The sequence below is a fragment of the Stomoxys calcitrans genome, chromosome 1 (genome assembly GCF_963082655.1).
Source record: "Stomoxys calcitrans chromosome 1, idStoCalc2.1, whole genome shotgun sequence".
NCBI lineage: Eukaryota > Metazoa > Arthropoda > Insecta > Diptera > Muscidae > Stomoxys > Stomoxys calcitrans.
The window spans coordinates 138,851,184-138,869,642 of NC_081552.1; the positions used below are offsets into that span (position 1 = coordinate 138,851,184).

At 38.8% G+C, this 18,459-nt stretch overlaps 1 protein-coding gene across 3 annotated transcripts in view; it reads right to left on the reverse strand.

Moving 5' to 3' along the window:
• The window catches only part of LOC106088051 (probable G-protein coupled receptor Mth-like 14), a 73,340-nt gene that overhangs the window by 52,148 nt on the left and 2,733 nt on the right, over positions 1-18,459 (reverse strand). The window contains exon 1 of one of the 3 annotated variants that reach the window (XM_059360470.1): positions 3,754-4,299. The exons of 1 other annotated variant lie outside the window; for it this stretch is intronic. In XM_059360470.1, the coding sequence (XP_059216453.1) occupies positions 3,754-3,876 (123 nt within the window). In that variant the 5' untranslated portion in view covers positions 3,877-4,299. Of the gene's footprint in view, positions 1-3,753; positions 4,300-18,459 lie in introns of those variants that run through there. One more of the 3 variants, XM_013253344.2, reaches the window with a different exon arrangement.

Consider the following 18,459-nt stretch of genomic DNA (forward strand, 5'->3'; position numbering starts at 1 on the left):
TATAATTGAAGCATTTATTTTCGAATGATTTGAATTCTATTCTATTTTTTGTTGGCTTCGAAAATTTTTGATTTTCCTGAAGTAGAGTCATCTTTTACTACATACGACGTTCCTAAAAGTTTTGAAAAAAACAAAGTATCTTTTAAATCAACAAGTAAAAAGGCGTTAAGTTCGGCCGGGCCGAACTTTGGATACCCACCACCTCGGGTATATATGTAAACCACCTTTCATCAAAATCCAGTGAAAATTGCATACCTTATGTCCCATAGCAGTTATATCAAAATATGATCCGATATGGACCAAAACTAATGAGTACAAGTCTTTGTTCAATTATGTATAACAAAATATTGGTCTTTTTAGTAGCTATATCTAAAAATAAACCGATCTGAAACATATACAACATAGATGTCGAAAAGCCTAACATAAGTCAATGTGTCAAATTTCAGTTAAATCGGATTATAAATGCGCCGTTTTTGGGGCCAAGACTTTAAATCGAGATATCGGTCTATATGACAGCTATATGCAAATCTTGATCGATCTGAGTGAAATGGAAGAAGAATATCGAAGGGCGCAACACAACTCACTGTCCTAAATTGCGGCATCATCGGACAATAAATGCGCCCTTTATGGGCCCAAAATATTAAATCGAGAGATCGGTCTATATGGCAGCTATATCCAAACCTGGACCGATCTGAGTGAAATTGAAGAAGAATATCGAAGGGCCCAATACAACTCACTGTCCCAAATTGCGACGACATCGGACAATAAATGCGCTTTTTCTGGCCCCAAAACCTAAAACCGAGAGATCGGTCTATATGACAGCTATATCCAAATATTGACCGATCTGCGCCATAATGCAGAACTATGTCAAGGGGTTTAACTTAACTCAATGTCCCAAATTTCAGCAAAATCGGATAATAAATGTGGCTTTTATTGGCCTAAGACCCTAAATCGGAGGATCGGTCTATATGGCAGCTATATCCATATCTGGACCGATCTGGGCCAAATTGACGAAGGATGTTCAAGGGCCTAACACAACTTACTTTCCCAAATTTCAGAAAAATCGGATAATAAATGTGGCTTTTATTGGCGTAAGACCCTAAAACGTCGGATCGGTCTTTATGGGGGCTATATCAAGATATAGTCCGATATAGCCCATGTTCGAACTTAACCTGCTTATGGACAAAAAAAGAATATGTGCAAAGTTTCGGCTCAATATCTCTATTTTTGAAGACTGTAGCGTGATTTCAACAGATAGACGCACGGACCGACGAACGGACATGTCTAAATCGTCTTAGATTTTTACGATGATCAAGAATATATATACTTTATAGGGTCGAAAATGGATTTTTCGATGTGTTGAAAACGGAATGACAAAATGAATATACCCCCATTCTTCGGTGGTGGTTATAAAAAGTGACAAATCCATGACCAACGTTTGACAGTGTTAAGAGAAATCATTATCAATTGCTAAAGGTACGTTCAGATATTTGACCCAGCTTGTTTTATCATTTTCGCAATATGTCAAATTCGTACATTATTGATTTTGAAGTCACATTAGACACATTTATTTGACAAATTTTGTTTGTCCAAAAACAAATCAAAAAGCATTAACCATCAGATCAAAAAGGCTTTTTATTTGCCCTACAATCGAATGCATGTAAAATTTGTGTTTCCTTGTTTATGTCAAACGAAGTGATTTTTCATTCGAGTGAAAAGTTACACAATTCCTATGAAAATAGCAATTCCCCAACAAAACAGATTTGTTTGTCACAAACATATTGCAAACGTTTTATTTTTTGCGTGTATATATCTTCCAATCAGTGTAAAAATAAAAATTGCTTTTGCATTACTCATATCAGATGTTTGTAGTGAGTTCTATACGGCAACATTCCAGGGTAATTTTGCAAGAATTTCAATTAATATGATTCTCCATTTTGTATATTACCTACAATACAACTCACTGTCCCAAATTGCGACGACATCGGACAATAAATGCGCTTTTTCTGGCCCCAAAACCTAAAACCGAGAGATCGGTCTATATGACAGCTATATCCAAATATTGACCGATCTGCGCCATAATGCAGAACTATGTCAAGGGGTTTAACTTAACTCAATGTCCCAAATTTCAGCAAAATCGGATAATAAATGTGGCTTTTATTGGCCTAAGACCCTAAATCGGAGGATCGGTCTATATGGCAGCTATATCCATATCTGGACCGATCTGGGCCAAATTGACGAAGGATGTTCAAGGGCCTAACACAACTTACTTTCCCAAATTTCAGAAAAATCGGATAATAAATGTGGCTTTTATTGGCGTAAGACCCTAAAACGTCGGATCGGTCTTTATGGGGGCTATATCAAGATATAGTCCGATATAGCCCATGTTCGAACTTAACCTGCTTATGGACAAAAAAAGAATATGTGCAAAGTTTCGGCTCAATATCTCTATTTTTGAAGACTGTAGCGTGATTTCAACAGATAGACGCACGGACCGACGAACGGACATGTCTAAATCGTCTTAGATTTTTACGATGATCAAGAATATATATACTTTATAGGGTCGAAAATGGATTTTTCGATGTGTTGAAAACGGAATGACAAAATGAATATACCCCCATTCTTCGGTGGTGGTTATAAAAAGTGACAAATCCATGACCAACGTTTGACAGTGTTAAGAGAAATCATTATCAATTGCTAAAGGTACGTTCAGATATTTGACCCAGCTTGTTTTATCATTTTCGCAATATGTCAAATTCGTACATTATTGATTTTGAAGTCACATTAGACACATTTATTTGACAAATTTTGTTTGTCCAAAAACAAATCAAAAAGCATTAACCATCAGATCAAAAAGGCTTTTTATTTGCCCTACAATCGAATGCATGTAAAATTTGTGTTTCCTTGTTTATGTCAAACGAAGTGATTTTTCATTCGAGTGAAAAGTTACACAATTCCTATGAAAATAGCAATTCCCCAACAAAACAGATTTGTTTGTCACAAACATATTGCAAACGTTTTATTTTTTGCGTGTATATATCTTCCAATCAGTGTAAAAATAAAAATTGCTTTTGCATTACTCATATCAGATGTTTGTAGTGAGTTCTATACGGCAACATTCCAGGGTAATTTTGCAAGAATTTCAATTAATATGATTCTCCATTTTGTATATTACCTACATAGGAATGAAAATATGTCGAATTATTTTTAGAATATCCGTTTTCTGATTTTATAAATACAAAGAAATTCCACAACTCTTATGTAGTAGGTTTTTCATTCTCTAGGTCAGGTAGACCTACATTTAATTCTGTAACTGTTGAGTAGTTTATTAATAATAAATGAAATGAATTTTTAAGTTTATTTTTCAACAATAATATTTTGCATATTGATTGAATTATATTAATATAGACCTTATTGGCTTCCTTATATTACATTACCAGAAAATAAACAACAAAAAAAAAAAATTATATATATGACCATATTTGGATATAACTGCTAAATAGACCGATCTTGCGATTAAAGTTCTTGGGCCGATAAAAGACGCATTTAATTTTTTTTTTTGTTAATGTAATATGTGAAACAGGCGTCATTGAACGATCCTTACTAGACATCATTAGTTTTAATATGTAATTCAATTGTTTATTATTTAAGTTTTCACTTCAATTCAAATAAGTTTTAAAAGTAAGTTGATGGCATATTATCCATATGTACGTCTGTATGCACATATTTATCACTCCTAATCTTAATACTTACGTACTCGTTTTCTGTTTTTACATTTGTTAATGTTGTTAAGTCTTTTTTCGACTCTAGTTCTCCAGCTGTGCACAGAGATAACAATAATAGTAACAAAAATAATGTTCCAATTTTATGTGTCATAGTTGTGATGGTGAATTTAAAAAATAAAAAAATTATGTCCGGTTCTATTTCAGATATAGTCAGTCTTTATACTTCAAACTACTATTATAAACATTTATTTATTTTTAAATATTTAAACATTTATTTAACAAGTGAACATGATCAATTTATTTTGTACCGCGTGTTTGCATCGCGGTCGATCCTAAACAAATTTAAAAAATTGTATGAGGTAAATTGTAGCACGGAATGGTCTGCCGTTTTTGGAATACTACCCAATATCGCCGATGAGACGACTCACATTCTTGAAAACTGGAATTCTTTATCAAATAACACAAGAGATTAGATAAGAGCACGTAACTCTTTTTTTTTGGAATACAGTTGTTCAGATGGTTGTGCAGAACACCCATAATCTAACAGAGCTGTGCGCGTGACACGAACTTGTTGTAAAATACGTGAGTGAGAAAGTTATGTTTTTGAAAGAAAACAATTTAAATAAGCCCATCCGAACTGTGTATACCCGAAAATTTGCCTATGAACTTTCCATTAAGGAACAGGGGCAAACTTCTCACATATCAATGGAAGCGTTCCGATTCAAGTTTAAGCTCAATTATAAGTGGTCTCTTTTTTATAGCCAAGTCTGAAGGGATTGGGGCAGTGTGTCTCCTTTTAGTGGAGAAGTTTTAATATAGCTGCCATAACAAATAGAACAGTGTCTCACAAATGTCGCCAGCATTAGGAGGGGATAACTATCGCTGAAAAAATTTTCTGATTTTCTTGCCAGGATTCGAACCAGGCGTTCAGCGACATGCTAACCTCTGCGTTACGCTGGCCTCCTACACGGAAAAATATCTTCACAGAATAAAATATAACGAAAATGTTTATAAGTAATAATGTAATCTTATATATAAACATCAATTTATGTTTGTTTGTTTGTTCCTTATTGACTCAGAAACGACTGAACCGATTTTCTTGAAATTTTCACGGATGGTGCATAATTAGCCCGTAGTGAAAATAGGGTACTATATATCTTGATATCTGAAGTGAGAGCGGACCCTACCACTTACCCTAATTTTCCGAAACGCCAGATCTCGGAGATGGATGCTGCGATTTCAGCGAAATTTCGTGTGCTCTCTTATAGTAACCTACAAACAAAAATTTGGTATTCAAATTTCGGATGGGGTACCTAGGGAGGGGGGCGCCCCACCCCAAAACTTACCAAATATATATATGAAAGATATTTAAGATTAGAAAACGTATCTGATATCCAATTGTCGGACCAAGAGTTTGGGGGACCACCCCAACCCAAAACACCCCTGAATCGGACATATTTACCAACCATGACAATATGGGACTCAAATGAAAGGTATTTGCGAGTTAAATACGAATCTGATATCCAAATGTGGGACAACGTTTCTGGGGATCCACCCCTTTCCCAAAACACCCCCAACAGGACCTATTTACTGACCATGGCAATTGGGGCTTAAATAAAAGTTATTTGAGTGAAGAATACGAATCTGATTATGGAAAAATGGAGTTCAAATGATGGGATTTAAGTGAATGGTTTTTTGAGATTAGAAAACGAGGCCAATGGCAATATGGGGTTCAAATATATGAGAATAGAGCACGTTGCTGATATATAATATATTTTCAGGGCTTAGTGTTTGGGGGACCACCCCACTCCCCAAAACATCCCTAAATCGGGCATATTTACCGACAATGTCAATGTGGGGCTTAAATGAAAGGAATTGGGGGGTAGAGCAAGAATTGATACCCACTTTCGGGACCAATTTTCTGGGGGTCTACCCCTTTCCCAAAATACCCCACAAACAGCAATTTTTTACTGATGGGGCTCAAATAAAGGTATTTGGGAGTAGAATACGAATTTGATATCCAAGTGTAGAACCATGTATTTTAGGCATCACCCCTTCCCTCAAATGAAAGGTATTTGAGATTAGAAAACGAATTTGATAACCAATCTTGGGGCCATGTTTTTGGGGAACGACTCATCATGTTAGCTCCCATGAAAAATTATTCCAATATAAGGTTTAAAAAAATGGTATTTGATATAAAAGCAAGATGCCGATATTTTTTCAGGGCCAAGTGTCTGGGGGACCACCTCACCCCGAAAACACCCCTTAATCAGACATCATGAGAATATCAGGCTGAAATAAAGTATTTTAAGAATGGAGTACACCCTACATCCAATAAAGATGGGATCTAGAAAAAGGCTCATATATTGTATATTCCAAGGAAAATTTTGTTCCATATAAAGTAAAAGAAGGCGCAGTGGGGCGGGTCCGGTCCAGCTAGTTAATTATAAAAATAAATTGATTCGATAATTTTTTAACATAATCTGAATTTTGTTTTATTTAGGATCGTGTTTGAAAATTTTGACATTTTCATTACAAAAATTAATTGTTTCAATAATTTTTTAATTGAATTGGACAAATTTTCCAATAGGAGATGTAATTGAAATATGTATGGATTTTATTTTAAATTAGGCACAATAAAGTTTATTTTTTTTTCTTCCTATCAATTAAGCGCAGATAGGTTAGGTTAGGTTGAAAAGAGGGTGCAGATATTAATCCGCCCCATGCCACTATGGACATACACCTAAGCCAGTAATCGGCTTGCTGTGCGCTCTAAAAACTATAAAGTAACCTCTAAAAAGAAAATTTTAAGTTAGGAATTCCGTGCTACCTACAAAATCCTTAATTGTTTTCAATGCCTCTCCCCTAAGTTGGTTCATGTCTGATATTGTGTCTCCACCTAAGTACCGGTATCTGTTGGACGGAAAAGCCGGGCAATGACAAAGGAAATGCTCCAACGTCTCATCATCTTCCCCGCATGCCCTACACATGCTATCATTTGCTGCACCGATTTTACATAAGTGAGCTCGTAGTCCTATGTGTCCCGTTATGATACCAATAGCTATACTGACCTCCTTCTTGTTTCCTTTCAGTAATAGACTCGTTTTCTCACAATCTGGATCCTCCCCATAGGATTTTCGCCGCCATACCGCCCGTTTCGCTGTTCCACAATGTTGCATGCGCATTCGTCGGCCACTCCCTTAACTCGGACTGCGTCGACCCGAAAGACTTCGCATTAACCAAGTTTATTGACGGCAGTCCTCTGGCCTTCACCGCCAAATCGTCTGCCCCTTTCATTTCCCCTTACTACGTTATGGCCCGGCACCCTCAGAGAAGGCGTTAATCTCCTTCTTACACTGCAAGACTGTTCGTAACCTAACCGACCTGGTTGTTATTGCCCTTATGGCAATTTTACTGTCGGTAAAGATGTTCCCACTTTACTTCACGGATTCCGCGATCGCCCGGATTTCCGCCTGCGGGACCGTATTATGGTCAGGCAGTATAAAACAGATCTCAGTCTCCGAGTCTCAATGTAAAGCCCCAGGCCCACTCTGTCCTCTAGCTTTGATCCATCCGTGTAACATGATCTTCCAGATGGCAATACTAGGGTTCCGTCAATCCAAGACTGTGCCGATGGCAGCAGTGCACTCGACTTCAAGGTTTATCTCGTATCCGATCGGAAACCTCTTCCCTTCCAGGTTTCCATTCTCCCATCGCCTTAAGTCTCATAGCCGCAGTGGGTGCCTCATACTTAATCTGAATGAAAGTATTGGTCTAATCACGCTTCTGTAGGGCCAGCCATTTCGAACCTACGGCCCGTCTACATAGTGCCCAACATCTGTGAGCCTTCTCAGTACGCTCCTGAATGTGACACTTCCAATTCAGTCAGGATCAGGATCCTTACACCTTAGAAGTATTACAACACCTTCTGCGTAGCAGACCGGTTCAAATCCCTCCTCAGTCAGCATCCGTAATAGGTCATTTATGGTGGTCACCCATAGGAGTGGCGATAAAATGCCCCCCTGTGGCGTGCCCTGTGCTACTTTCTCTCTTATATTTATGCCATGAGACACAAAATTTATCCACCTGTTCCTTAGCATATGGTTTATGTAATCTCTATGAACCGTGTCCACCCGGTACTGGTCTAAGGATTGGATCAGAGAATCGGTCCGCACATTGTTAAAAGCCCCCTCGATGTCAATGCATACCGCCAGTGTGTACGTTTTGGCATCGAACGATTCTTCTATTTTATGTACAACCTCGTGCAGGGCAGTCCCCACCGACCTTCCCTTGACATAGGCATGCTGTTTGTATTTGAGCAGTTCGCTGGATGTCCTACTCTTTATCATGGTGTCCACAATACGTTCCACGATTTTGAGTAGAAAGGACGTAAATCTTATGGGTCTGTACGCCTTTGGTGTCGCATAACTTGCCTTCCCGGGCTTGGGTATAAACACCACCCTTGCCTCCCAGACATACGTGAAAATTTTGGCCAGACGAGGTCTGCCTCTTTCTGTAGTAACGCCGGAAATATTTCATCGGGTCCGGGTGACTTAATTGCTTTGAAGCTCCTCAAGGATTCCTTATCCATAAATTCCGTAATTATAAACCTTTGATCAACGTCATTATTCCAAGTTTCCGGTGTCTCCGTGAGTCCCTTCGTATTCTGTGAAAAATGGGTTTTTATCAAAAGCCTCAACATGTCCTCCGTTGTCTCTGCTCTCACTCCTATGTCGTCTATTAAAGTTTCATTTTGGACATGGGTTTTTGAGAGAAACTTTTTTATCTTTGCGGCATCATTAACGCACGTTAAGGCACGTTTGCCGCTCTGGTAATCTTATTGTAGTCCTTGAGCCGTGTGTAATACACATCCCATTAAACTTCGGCTTTTTTACGACGTGCTCTTTTAAAAAAGTCTGCGGACCTCATTTCTAATATTGCGAATCTCCCCGGTCATCCAGAGTTTTTCTTGGGCTGATTCCTTTCCCGAAGAGGACAATTATTTTCGAAGGATCCCACCAGTGCAGTCGTAATCCTGTTGACATTCTCGTCAATCTCTTCTATGCTTGGACAATCTAAATTATCTTGCCCAAGTCTTCTTCGGAGTAGCCTTCCGAAATTTGTCCAGTTGGTCTTCAACTTATTCCGGAAGCATATGTGGCGAAGGTCAGAGAAAGAGTGTTCTATTGAGACCCTCCAATCATCGATTACATTTTCCGAACATATCGTCTCATCTAATACCTCCTCTCTAATCCTATTAACAAAGGTACCGGTGTTATCAATATTTGGTGTTATTAGGTCGTTAGTATTCAAGAACTCTGCCATGGCTTGGCCCCGCTTATTAATGTTGGTACTGCCCCACGAAATGCGGTGAGAGTTCGCATCGCACCCTATTAGTACCTCATTTCCTGTCTGTTTTGCTTTCCTCACCAGCCGTTGCAGCTCCGACGTGGGTGGCGGTGTCGGAGATTCGAAAGGCAGATAAAGTGATGCCATGCATCCGACGCAGGTCCTTGGTCTTGGTCTTGAATCTTGCCCTTGCTGATTTTTTTCCATCAGAGCGTGTGTAGCAGTCGCGCTCCGGTGGAGGTTTATCCTGTTTACCTCAATCATTGGTCCAATAATAAATGGACATCTTGGGAGTAGGTGATGATCTCATCGTCTGGATCAAAATGGACTACAAAAACCCAACAGCTGCAGTGGTGTCATCAGACCGTAGTATGTTGTCCGACCCACATATAGGGGTGGGTACCTTGGCCCAGGCTGCCGAGTTGGATTCAGAGTCGATCAATTTTTCCTGGAGTGGGAGTTGAAAAAATTACCTCGACTCCGACTCCGGACAAAATGAAAAAAATTATATTAAAAAAGGAAAATTCATTAAAACTTTGCCCTCAGAAAAATTTCATTAAAAATATGTCATTGAAATTTAAGCTCTGGAAAAATTTCATTGAAATATTGTCTTTAGAAACAAATTCATTGAAATTATGTCAAAAGAAATAATTTCATTGTTTAAAAAAAATCTTTTAAATATTGTTTTCAGAAAAAATTTTGATTGAAGTTTTGTCTTTAGACAAAGTTTAGTTAAAATTTTGTCTTAAGAAAAAATTTCATTGAAATGTTGTCCTTAGAGAAAATCTTATAAAAATTTTGTCTTTAGAAAAAATATTTGATTTAAAAATCTCATATATAACAAATTAAAGCGTGCTAAGTTCGGCCGGGCCGAATCTTATATACCCTCCACCATAGATCGCATTTGTCGAGTTCTTTTCCCGATATCTCTTTTTAGGCAAACAAAGAATAAAAGAAAAGAATTGATTTAATATTTTATCAACAAACTAAAAAGCTTTTTCCTCCTGCCTGACTATTTTCGTAATCTACTCCCAAATACCTTCATTCGAGTACCATATTGTCATTATCGTCAAATAAACCTATTTTAGGGGGTTTTGGGGTCGGGACGGCCCCCAATAACTTGGATCCAATTTTTATATGAAATTCGTAGTCTGCTCCTGAATACCTTTATTTGAATCCCATATTTTCCCGATCGGTGGACTTTTGTTTTGGGGTCATACTTTTATTGTAAGGGGGAGGGTCCGCCCCTACCAATATCAATAAATTATATAGCCTATTGCTACTTCCGGACCACTCCCCACAATCTGTGAAAATTTGGAAGAAATCGGTTCAGCCGTTTTTGAGTCTATACGGAACAAACAAATTTACAAACCCACAAACAAACATACAAACATCCCATCAAACACAAATTAATTTTTATATATATAGATTTATAAATAAATTACAAATATAATAAAAGATCTGACTACAACGGTACTAAGCTTGCTTAAAATTTAAGGTAGTTGTTATAATCTTATATATAAAAATCAATTTGGGTTTGTTTGTTTGTGTGTTCCTTATAGACTCAGAAACGGCTGAACCGATTTTCTTGAAATTTTTACTGATGGTGCATAATAATCCCGTGGTGAAAATAGGGTACTACATTTTTTGATATCTGAAGAGGGAGCGGACGCTCCCCCTTACCCTAATTTTCAGAAACGCCAGATCTCGGAGATGGGTGGTGCGATTTAAGCAAAATTTTGTGTGCTCCCTTATAGTAACCTACAAAAAAATTGGTATCCAAATTTCGGATGGGATACCTAGGGGGGCCGCCCCACCCTAAAACCTACCTGTATTTAGCATGGATGTCGAAGGTTCCAATCCAAGTCATGATTCTAAATTTCAGCAATATCGGATAAAAAATATTAATGTTATGGCTGAACGTCAGGTTATCGCTCTAAATGAGACTATATCAATATATATTTCTAACATATAGAGCCCAACTTTGAACTTAGGCTGGCACTAGGTTAAACAGAACCTTAACTAATTTTCTGCTAGATAGCTTTATATTTAAAGATTGTGGAGTGAAAGTCACATCCAACTTTGTCATATTTGGCACTGCTGTTAATGAATGGTTTCGAATTTTGTTTGTAAAAATCCAAAGCAAACTAAACAAGTTTAGAGGTCTATCAAATCGCACTGTTTCAAATTTCATCCAAATCGAATGAAAAATGCTCCATTTATGGGCTCAATACTCTATATCGGGAGATCGGTCTATATGACAACTATATCCCAATATGGACGAACGATATTAAAAAAAAGGAACTCGCTGTGAAAAATTTCAACGAAATAGGATGAAAAATTCTCCTTTATAAGCTCATTACACAATATCGGGAGATCGGTATATATGGCAGCTAAATCCAAATATGGTCCCATCTGTACCACACTTGACAGGAATGGGTAGGGGTTTACCAGAATACACTGTGCCAAATTTCATAGAATTCGGGTAATAAATGAATCTTTTATGACCTTAATACCCTATATCTGGTGGTCGGTCTAAGGGCAGCTATATCCAAATATAGTCCGATCTCAACCGCACTTCACATAAATGAATAAGGGTCTACCAGAACGCACTGTGCCATATTTCACTTTTCCCGAATACTGATATCAAATTCGTGCTTTACTCCCAAAGACCTTTCATTTGAGCCCCATATTGCTATGGTCATAAATTTGTCCCCTTTGGGGTATGTTTTTGGTGAGAGGCGGCCCCCCAAATACTTGGTCCCATATTTAGATATCAGATTCGTATTCTGAATTCAAATACCTTTTATTTAAGCCCCATATTCACATGGTCAGTAAATAAGTACTGTTTGGAGGTTGTTTGGGGAAGGGGTGGACCCCCTGAAACGTGGTCCCACATTTGGATATTAGATTCGTATTTTACTCGCAAATACCTTTCATTTGAGTCCCATATTGCCATGGTCGGTAAATAAGTCCGATTAAGGGGTGTTTTGGGGCTTGGGGTGGTCCCCCTAGCACTTGGTCCGACATTTGGATATCAGATACGTTTTCTTATTCTAAATACCTTTCATTTGAGTTCCATATGGTCGTGATTGGCCTAAATATATGTTTGGTAGGTTTTAGGGTCGGGCAGCCCCCCTAGGTACCCCATCCAAAATTTGGATACCAAATTTTAATTTTTAGGGCACTATATGAGAGCACACAAAATTTCGCTTAAATCGCACCACCCATCTCCGAGATCTGGCGTTTCTGAAAATTAGGGTAAGGCGGAGGGTCCGCCCCCCTTCAAATATCAAAAAATGTAGTACCCTATTTTCACCACGGGGTCATTATGCACTATCTGTAAAAATTTCAAGAAAATCGGTTCAGCCGTTTCTGAGTCTATAAGGAACACACAACATACAAACAAACACAAATTGATTTCTATATATATGAAGAAGAAGATATTTCATTGCACAGATGTGGCTACGCCTTATATCTAAAGCATTACAAATTTAGAAATCTAAAATGTTATATAAACCAGTAAGGAAAGTCAAAAGTCGGACGGAGCCGACTATATAATACCCTATATGGGTATTATATAAATGTATGTATGGGTGCTACATCAAAATTTGAACCGATTTTGATGAAATCTCGCAGATATGTATCAGTAACAAAACAATCCGTGCCAATTTTTGTGCAGATCGGTTGAAAATTATAGCTACAATACTACGGTCATTTAAGTGCAAATCGTGCGATACGTATATATGAGAGCTATATCTAAATCTGAACCGATTTTGATGAAATCTTTTAGATACGTTAGGATTAGTAACAAAACTGTCCGTACCTAATTTTGTGAAGATCGGTTGAAAATTGTAGCTACTTCGGGTGATACAAATATATATGGGAACTTTATCTAAATCTGAACCGATTTTTAAAAAATTCTACAGATATGTTAAGATTAGTAACAAAACAATCCGTGCCAAATTTTGTGCAGAGCTGTTGAAAATTGTAGTTACTACGGCCATTTAAATGCAAATCGGGCGATACACATATATGGGAGTTATATCTAAATTTGAACCGATTTTTACCAAAATCAATAGCGGTCGTCCATGGACCAAAAAAGTGATATGTGTGAAATTTCGTGATAATTGGACAACAAATACGAGCTGCATTTGATTACAAGAATACATGAACTCACAGACGGACATGGCTAAATCGAATCAGAAAGTGATTCTGAGTCGATCGGTATACTTATTAATAGGTCTAGATAAAAAAGATAAAAGAAAAGAAATGATTTAATATTGGAGCTATATCAAATTGTGGTCCGATTCTGACCATAATTGAATTAAATGTTGGGGACCAAAGTAGAAGTGTATAAAATTTCAGCCAACTCGAGTAAGAATTGCGCCCTTTAGAGGCCCAAGAAGTAAAATAGAGAGATCAGTTTATATGCGAACTGTATCAGGAAGAAGCCGTACACATTTTGTATTTTGTACAAATTTTCAGCCAAATCGGATAATAATTACGCCCTCTGGAGGCTCAAGAAGTCAAGATCCCAGATCGGTTTAAATGGCAGCTATATCAGGCTATGGATCGATTTGAACCATATTTGACACAGTTGTTAGAACTCATAACAAAACACCTCATGCAAAATTTCAGCCAAATCGGATAAGAGTTGCGCCCTCTAGTGGCTCAAGAAGTCAAGATTCAAAATCGGTTTATATGACAGCTATATCAGGTTATTTCCCGATTTAATTCATACTTAGCACAGATGTTGAAAGTCATAACTTAATACGTCGTTCAGCCAAATCGGATAGAAATTGCGCCCTCTAGACCCTTAAAAAGTCAAGACCCCAGATAGTTTTATATGACAGCTATATCAGATTATGGACCGATTTGAACCATACTCAGCACAATTGTTGTAAGTCATAATAAAACACCTCATGCAAAATTTCAGCCAAATCGGATAAGAATTCAGCCCTGTAGTGGCTCAAGAAGTCAAGATCCAAGATGGGTTTATATGACAGCTATATCAAATCATGGACCGATATATCCCATTTGCAATCTCAACCGACCTACACTAATAAAAAGTATTTGTGCAAAATTTCAAGGGGCTAGCTTTACTCCTTCGAAAGTAAGCGTGCTTTCGACAGACAGACGGACGGACATGTCTAGATCGACATAAAATGTCACGACGATCAAGAATATATATACGAATATTTCGAGTAGTTACAAGCAGAATGACGAAATTGTATACCCCCATCCTACGGTGGAGGGTATAATAATTGATATGCTATTGGAGCTATATCAAGTTATAGTCAGATTCAGACCATAATGAAATGAATGTTGGAGACCATAGTGGAAGTCATTGTGTAAAATTTCAGCCAAATCGAATAAGAATTGCGCCCTTTAAGGGCTCAACAAATAAAATAGGGAGATCGTTTTATGGGGGAGCTGCATTAGGCTATAAACCGATTCAGACCCTATTTGACACGTATGTTGAAGGTCAAAAGTATTTGTGCAACTTAACTCCTTCGAAAGTTAGCGTGCTTTCGACAGACAGACGAACGGACATGGCTAGATCTACTTAAAATGTCATGACGATCAAGAATATATATACTTTATGGGAACTTAGACGAATATTTCGAGGAGTTACAAACATAACGAAATTAGAATGGAATTCGGCCATCTCGTTGAGAGATCTGCGACAGTCGAGGGCGGTTTTGGTGTTCAGATTAAATCCCTGGAGAACGCAAAACGCCTGGCTGTCTGAGAAGATATTTATGCCAATCGTCGTAATGATATTATATCGTAGCCATTCCACCACTTCCTTAGTTAATACACAATGCAGTGGTCGGGTAACCTCTTCGATATGACCAGTTCTAGATCTTTAGAGTGCACCCCAAAGCCCATCAGGTCGTTTAATTTGGAACCATCCGTATAGAAGTCTATGTAACTTCTGTTACCTGGGATATCGTAGTTCCAATCGGTTCTATCAGGAATAGAAGTACAGTAATTTTTATCAAAAAGCGGCTCAGGTAGGGTGTAATCCACGCTGCCTGGAACATCGGATATTGTATCAAGGATAACACAGTGTCCGTAGCCGCCACATGACCAATGAGAAAGCTCCCTTATCCTCACGGCAGTGGCAATTTGGGTAGCCACAATGTCCTGAGGCATAAGATGTGGCATTAAATTCAGTGCATCAGATGGCGTCGTCCTCAGTGCGTCTGTGATGCACAAATAAGCCATTCTTTGGATCCGAATAAGTATTGAATAGTAGGTGGATTTTTTAAGCGCCGCACACCAGACCACAACACAATATAGCATAATAGGTCTGACAACTGCAGTATATACCCAATGCATGACACTCGGTCTAAAGCCCCAACTTTTTCCAATGGCTCTCTTGCAGGCGTATAGGGCAAGAGTGGACTTTCTTGCCCTTTACAAAATGTTGGATTTGAAGTTCAATTTCCTGTCCAGCAAAACACCCAGGTATTTTGAGCTTAATGTAAGTGGAACATCTCCACCCAAGGAGACAGGTTCCACTGTAGGCAACTTGTATCTCCTGCTGAAAAGAACTACTTCTGTGTTGCACCGATTTATACCTAGACCACTTTCGGTAGCCAACTTTGGCTGTTGCCCGTAGAGCTTCGTGAAGTATATTTCTTAGAGTGCTGGGAGACTTTCCCCTAACCGCAATAGAAACGTCGTCAGCATACGCGGCCACTTTTACGCCTTTTTCCTCCAGAGACAATAATAAATTGTTAATGGCTATATTCCAAAGTAGAGAAGACAGTGCACCTCCTTGAGGAGTTCCTCTGCTGACCCACCCTTTTAGTTCCACTTATCCCAAGGCAGCCGTAATGCATCTTTTAGGTAGTATGTTATTAATGAACTATTTTACGATAGAGTTGATGCCTAGAAACTCCAACTTCTTCATGATTGACGTCGGTTTTACATTATTGAAAGCACCTTCAATGTCAAGAAATGCTACCAAAATGACTAGGTCGTGAAGGGCTGTTTCAGTGGATTTGCCTTTACTATATGCATGCTGATGCCGCGATAGGCGATCTCCTGGGATCTTTGCCCTATGATATGTTTCTATCAACCTCTCAAGAGTCTTCAGCATAAAGGATGACAGACTAATAGGACGAAAATCTTTCGCCTTCGTGTGGTAGGGTTTTCCTGCTTTCGGAGTGAAAATGACCTTCGTGTCCCTCCATCCCACAGATATAGATAACATTCTGATGCAAGCAGAGTATATCTCCCTAAGCCAGGGAACCACTCTATCAGACACATCTTGTAATTCAACCGGTGATACATCATAAAGGAGTCGAAACTTCTTATCGCCCAAGGGAATTTCGGCTCAGACATAATTTCACTAATGAGGAATATCAGTGACAACCTCTTCTGGCGCCACGTTGGAGAATTTCCCAGGAAATGTGTATCGACGAGTAGCTTTAGTGTTTCCTTGCTAGACATTGTCCATACCTTCTCTGACTTCTGAATATACCCCAACATAATGGGTCTCGAGAACAGAATCTTCCTTAGCCTAGAGGCCACAGATGTATCCTCCACGGAGCTGCAAAATTCTACCCAGGATTTGTTCTGAGCCTTTCTAAGCTCGCCCTTATATTTTCTTAGCCCCAATCCTGTGGTGCTCTTGTGGTTTTTGCTTGTTGAAGAGTTTTCTGCAGTCCTTCCTTAGACCAACCAGCTCTGGGGTCCACCATGACGGTCGCTGTTTGCCTCTGGCTTGACACTTGGGCATGCTGACACAAGCAAGTCATTCAGGGTCTTCGTGATCCGCTTCACCACTATGTCTATAGCCTCCGTAGTTGCCACTTCTTTTGCAAGTCTAGAAGGGATAGACGTGCAGAATTTGTGGCGAAATGTATTCCAATCCGCCCTTCTTCTGTTAAGCCAAGGGCCACTACTTCAGTATTTTCTCCAAGACTGGAACTAATATAACGATGATCATAGAAGCTGTGGTCATCCAACACTTTCCAGTCGCATATTCTTCCGCTTATATCTTCCGATACAAAGGTAATATCAAGTACCTCCTGCCTGTTCCTGGTAATAAAGGTCGGTTTATTCCCTTTATTACAAATCGCTAGATTGCAACTTATAATATATTCAATAAGCAGCTCACCCCTTTCGACGACATCCGAACTTCCCCATATCTGGTGATGTGCATTAGCATCACTTCCTACAATGAGGCTTTTTTTTCCTGCAGAAGCAGCATCAAACAGCGACTTAAGGTTTGAAGGCGGCATCTCTGAATCGTGTGCCATATGTAGGGAAGCCAGCCAGTAATGAGATTTGTTTATTTCAAGGCTGGCCACTACTAAATCTTCAGTGCTTAGCGACGGAAGAAAAACATTTAGACTACCCTTTGCAAGAATACAGGCTCTATGTCTTCCATTCCCCGTACCCTTGAGAAGTTTAAATCCCGGAATTCTTAGTCCACGTACCACTCCACCACACACCCATGGTTCCTGGATAAGAACCACATCAAATCCCCCTGCTATCAGGAGGACCTTTAGTGCCTTTGACCTTTGAAGTGGCCTTACAATGGTGTGTAACCAAACTTTTTGTAAGCGCCTGACATGTGATTTGGCCCAATTAACCATTAAGGGCAGTCATAAAAAAAACGGCTGAACCGATTACCTTGAAATTTTCAGATTGTGTAGGTTGGTCTGGAAGAAAACATAGGCTATATAATTTTTTGATATCGGAAGGGGTGCGGACCCAAAAGTACTGCCCAAAAATAAAAGTGTACCGATTAGGACATTCCCATGGACATTCCATTAAGGAACAGGGGCATACTTTTCCCATTTCTGTGCTGTCCGATTCAAATTTAACCTCAATGATAAGGGGCCTCCTTTGAATAGCCGAGTCCAAACGGCGTGCCGCCATGCGACACCTCTTTGGGCAGAAGTTTCTGCACGGCCGTTTTATTTTAGTCCTATCCAGTGCAAATCAGATGTTCTGGATAAAATATAAGTGCAAAGTTGTACTGGTAAGTTATCGATAACATGCAATAACAGATAATATGAACCGATGTATCGTAATTTGCACTATAGGTTGCCTTATATATTCGGGATTAGAGAACATAAAAACAAATATTAATCATCGAATGTCGCTTTATTGTTCAAAATATTGAAATATCAAATATCATTGGCCCTCCGGTAAATGGGCTTCTTGGGAGTGGGTAATGGTTTCCTCGTCTGCTTTCTGCCATTAAGGCTGCATTGAGTTTTCTGTCACTGCTCAGCCTGATGTTTCAACCAGGACTGCGGAGTCAGAGTTGAGCAATTTTCCCTGGACAAAACAGCAAAAATGTTTCCACAAAAAAAAAGATATTCAGCAAATATTAAAAAAAAGAAATTCAGCAAAT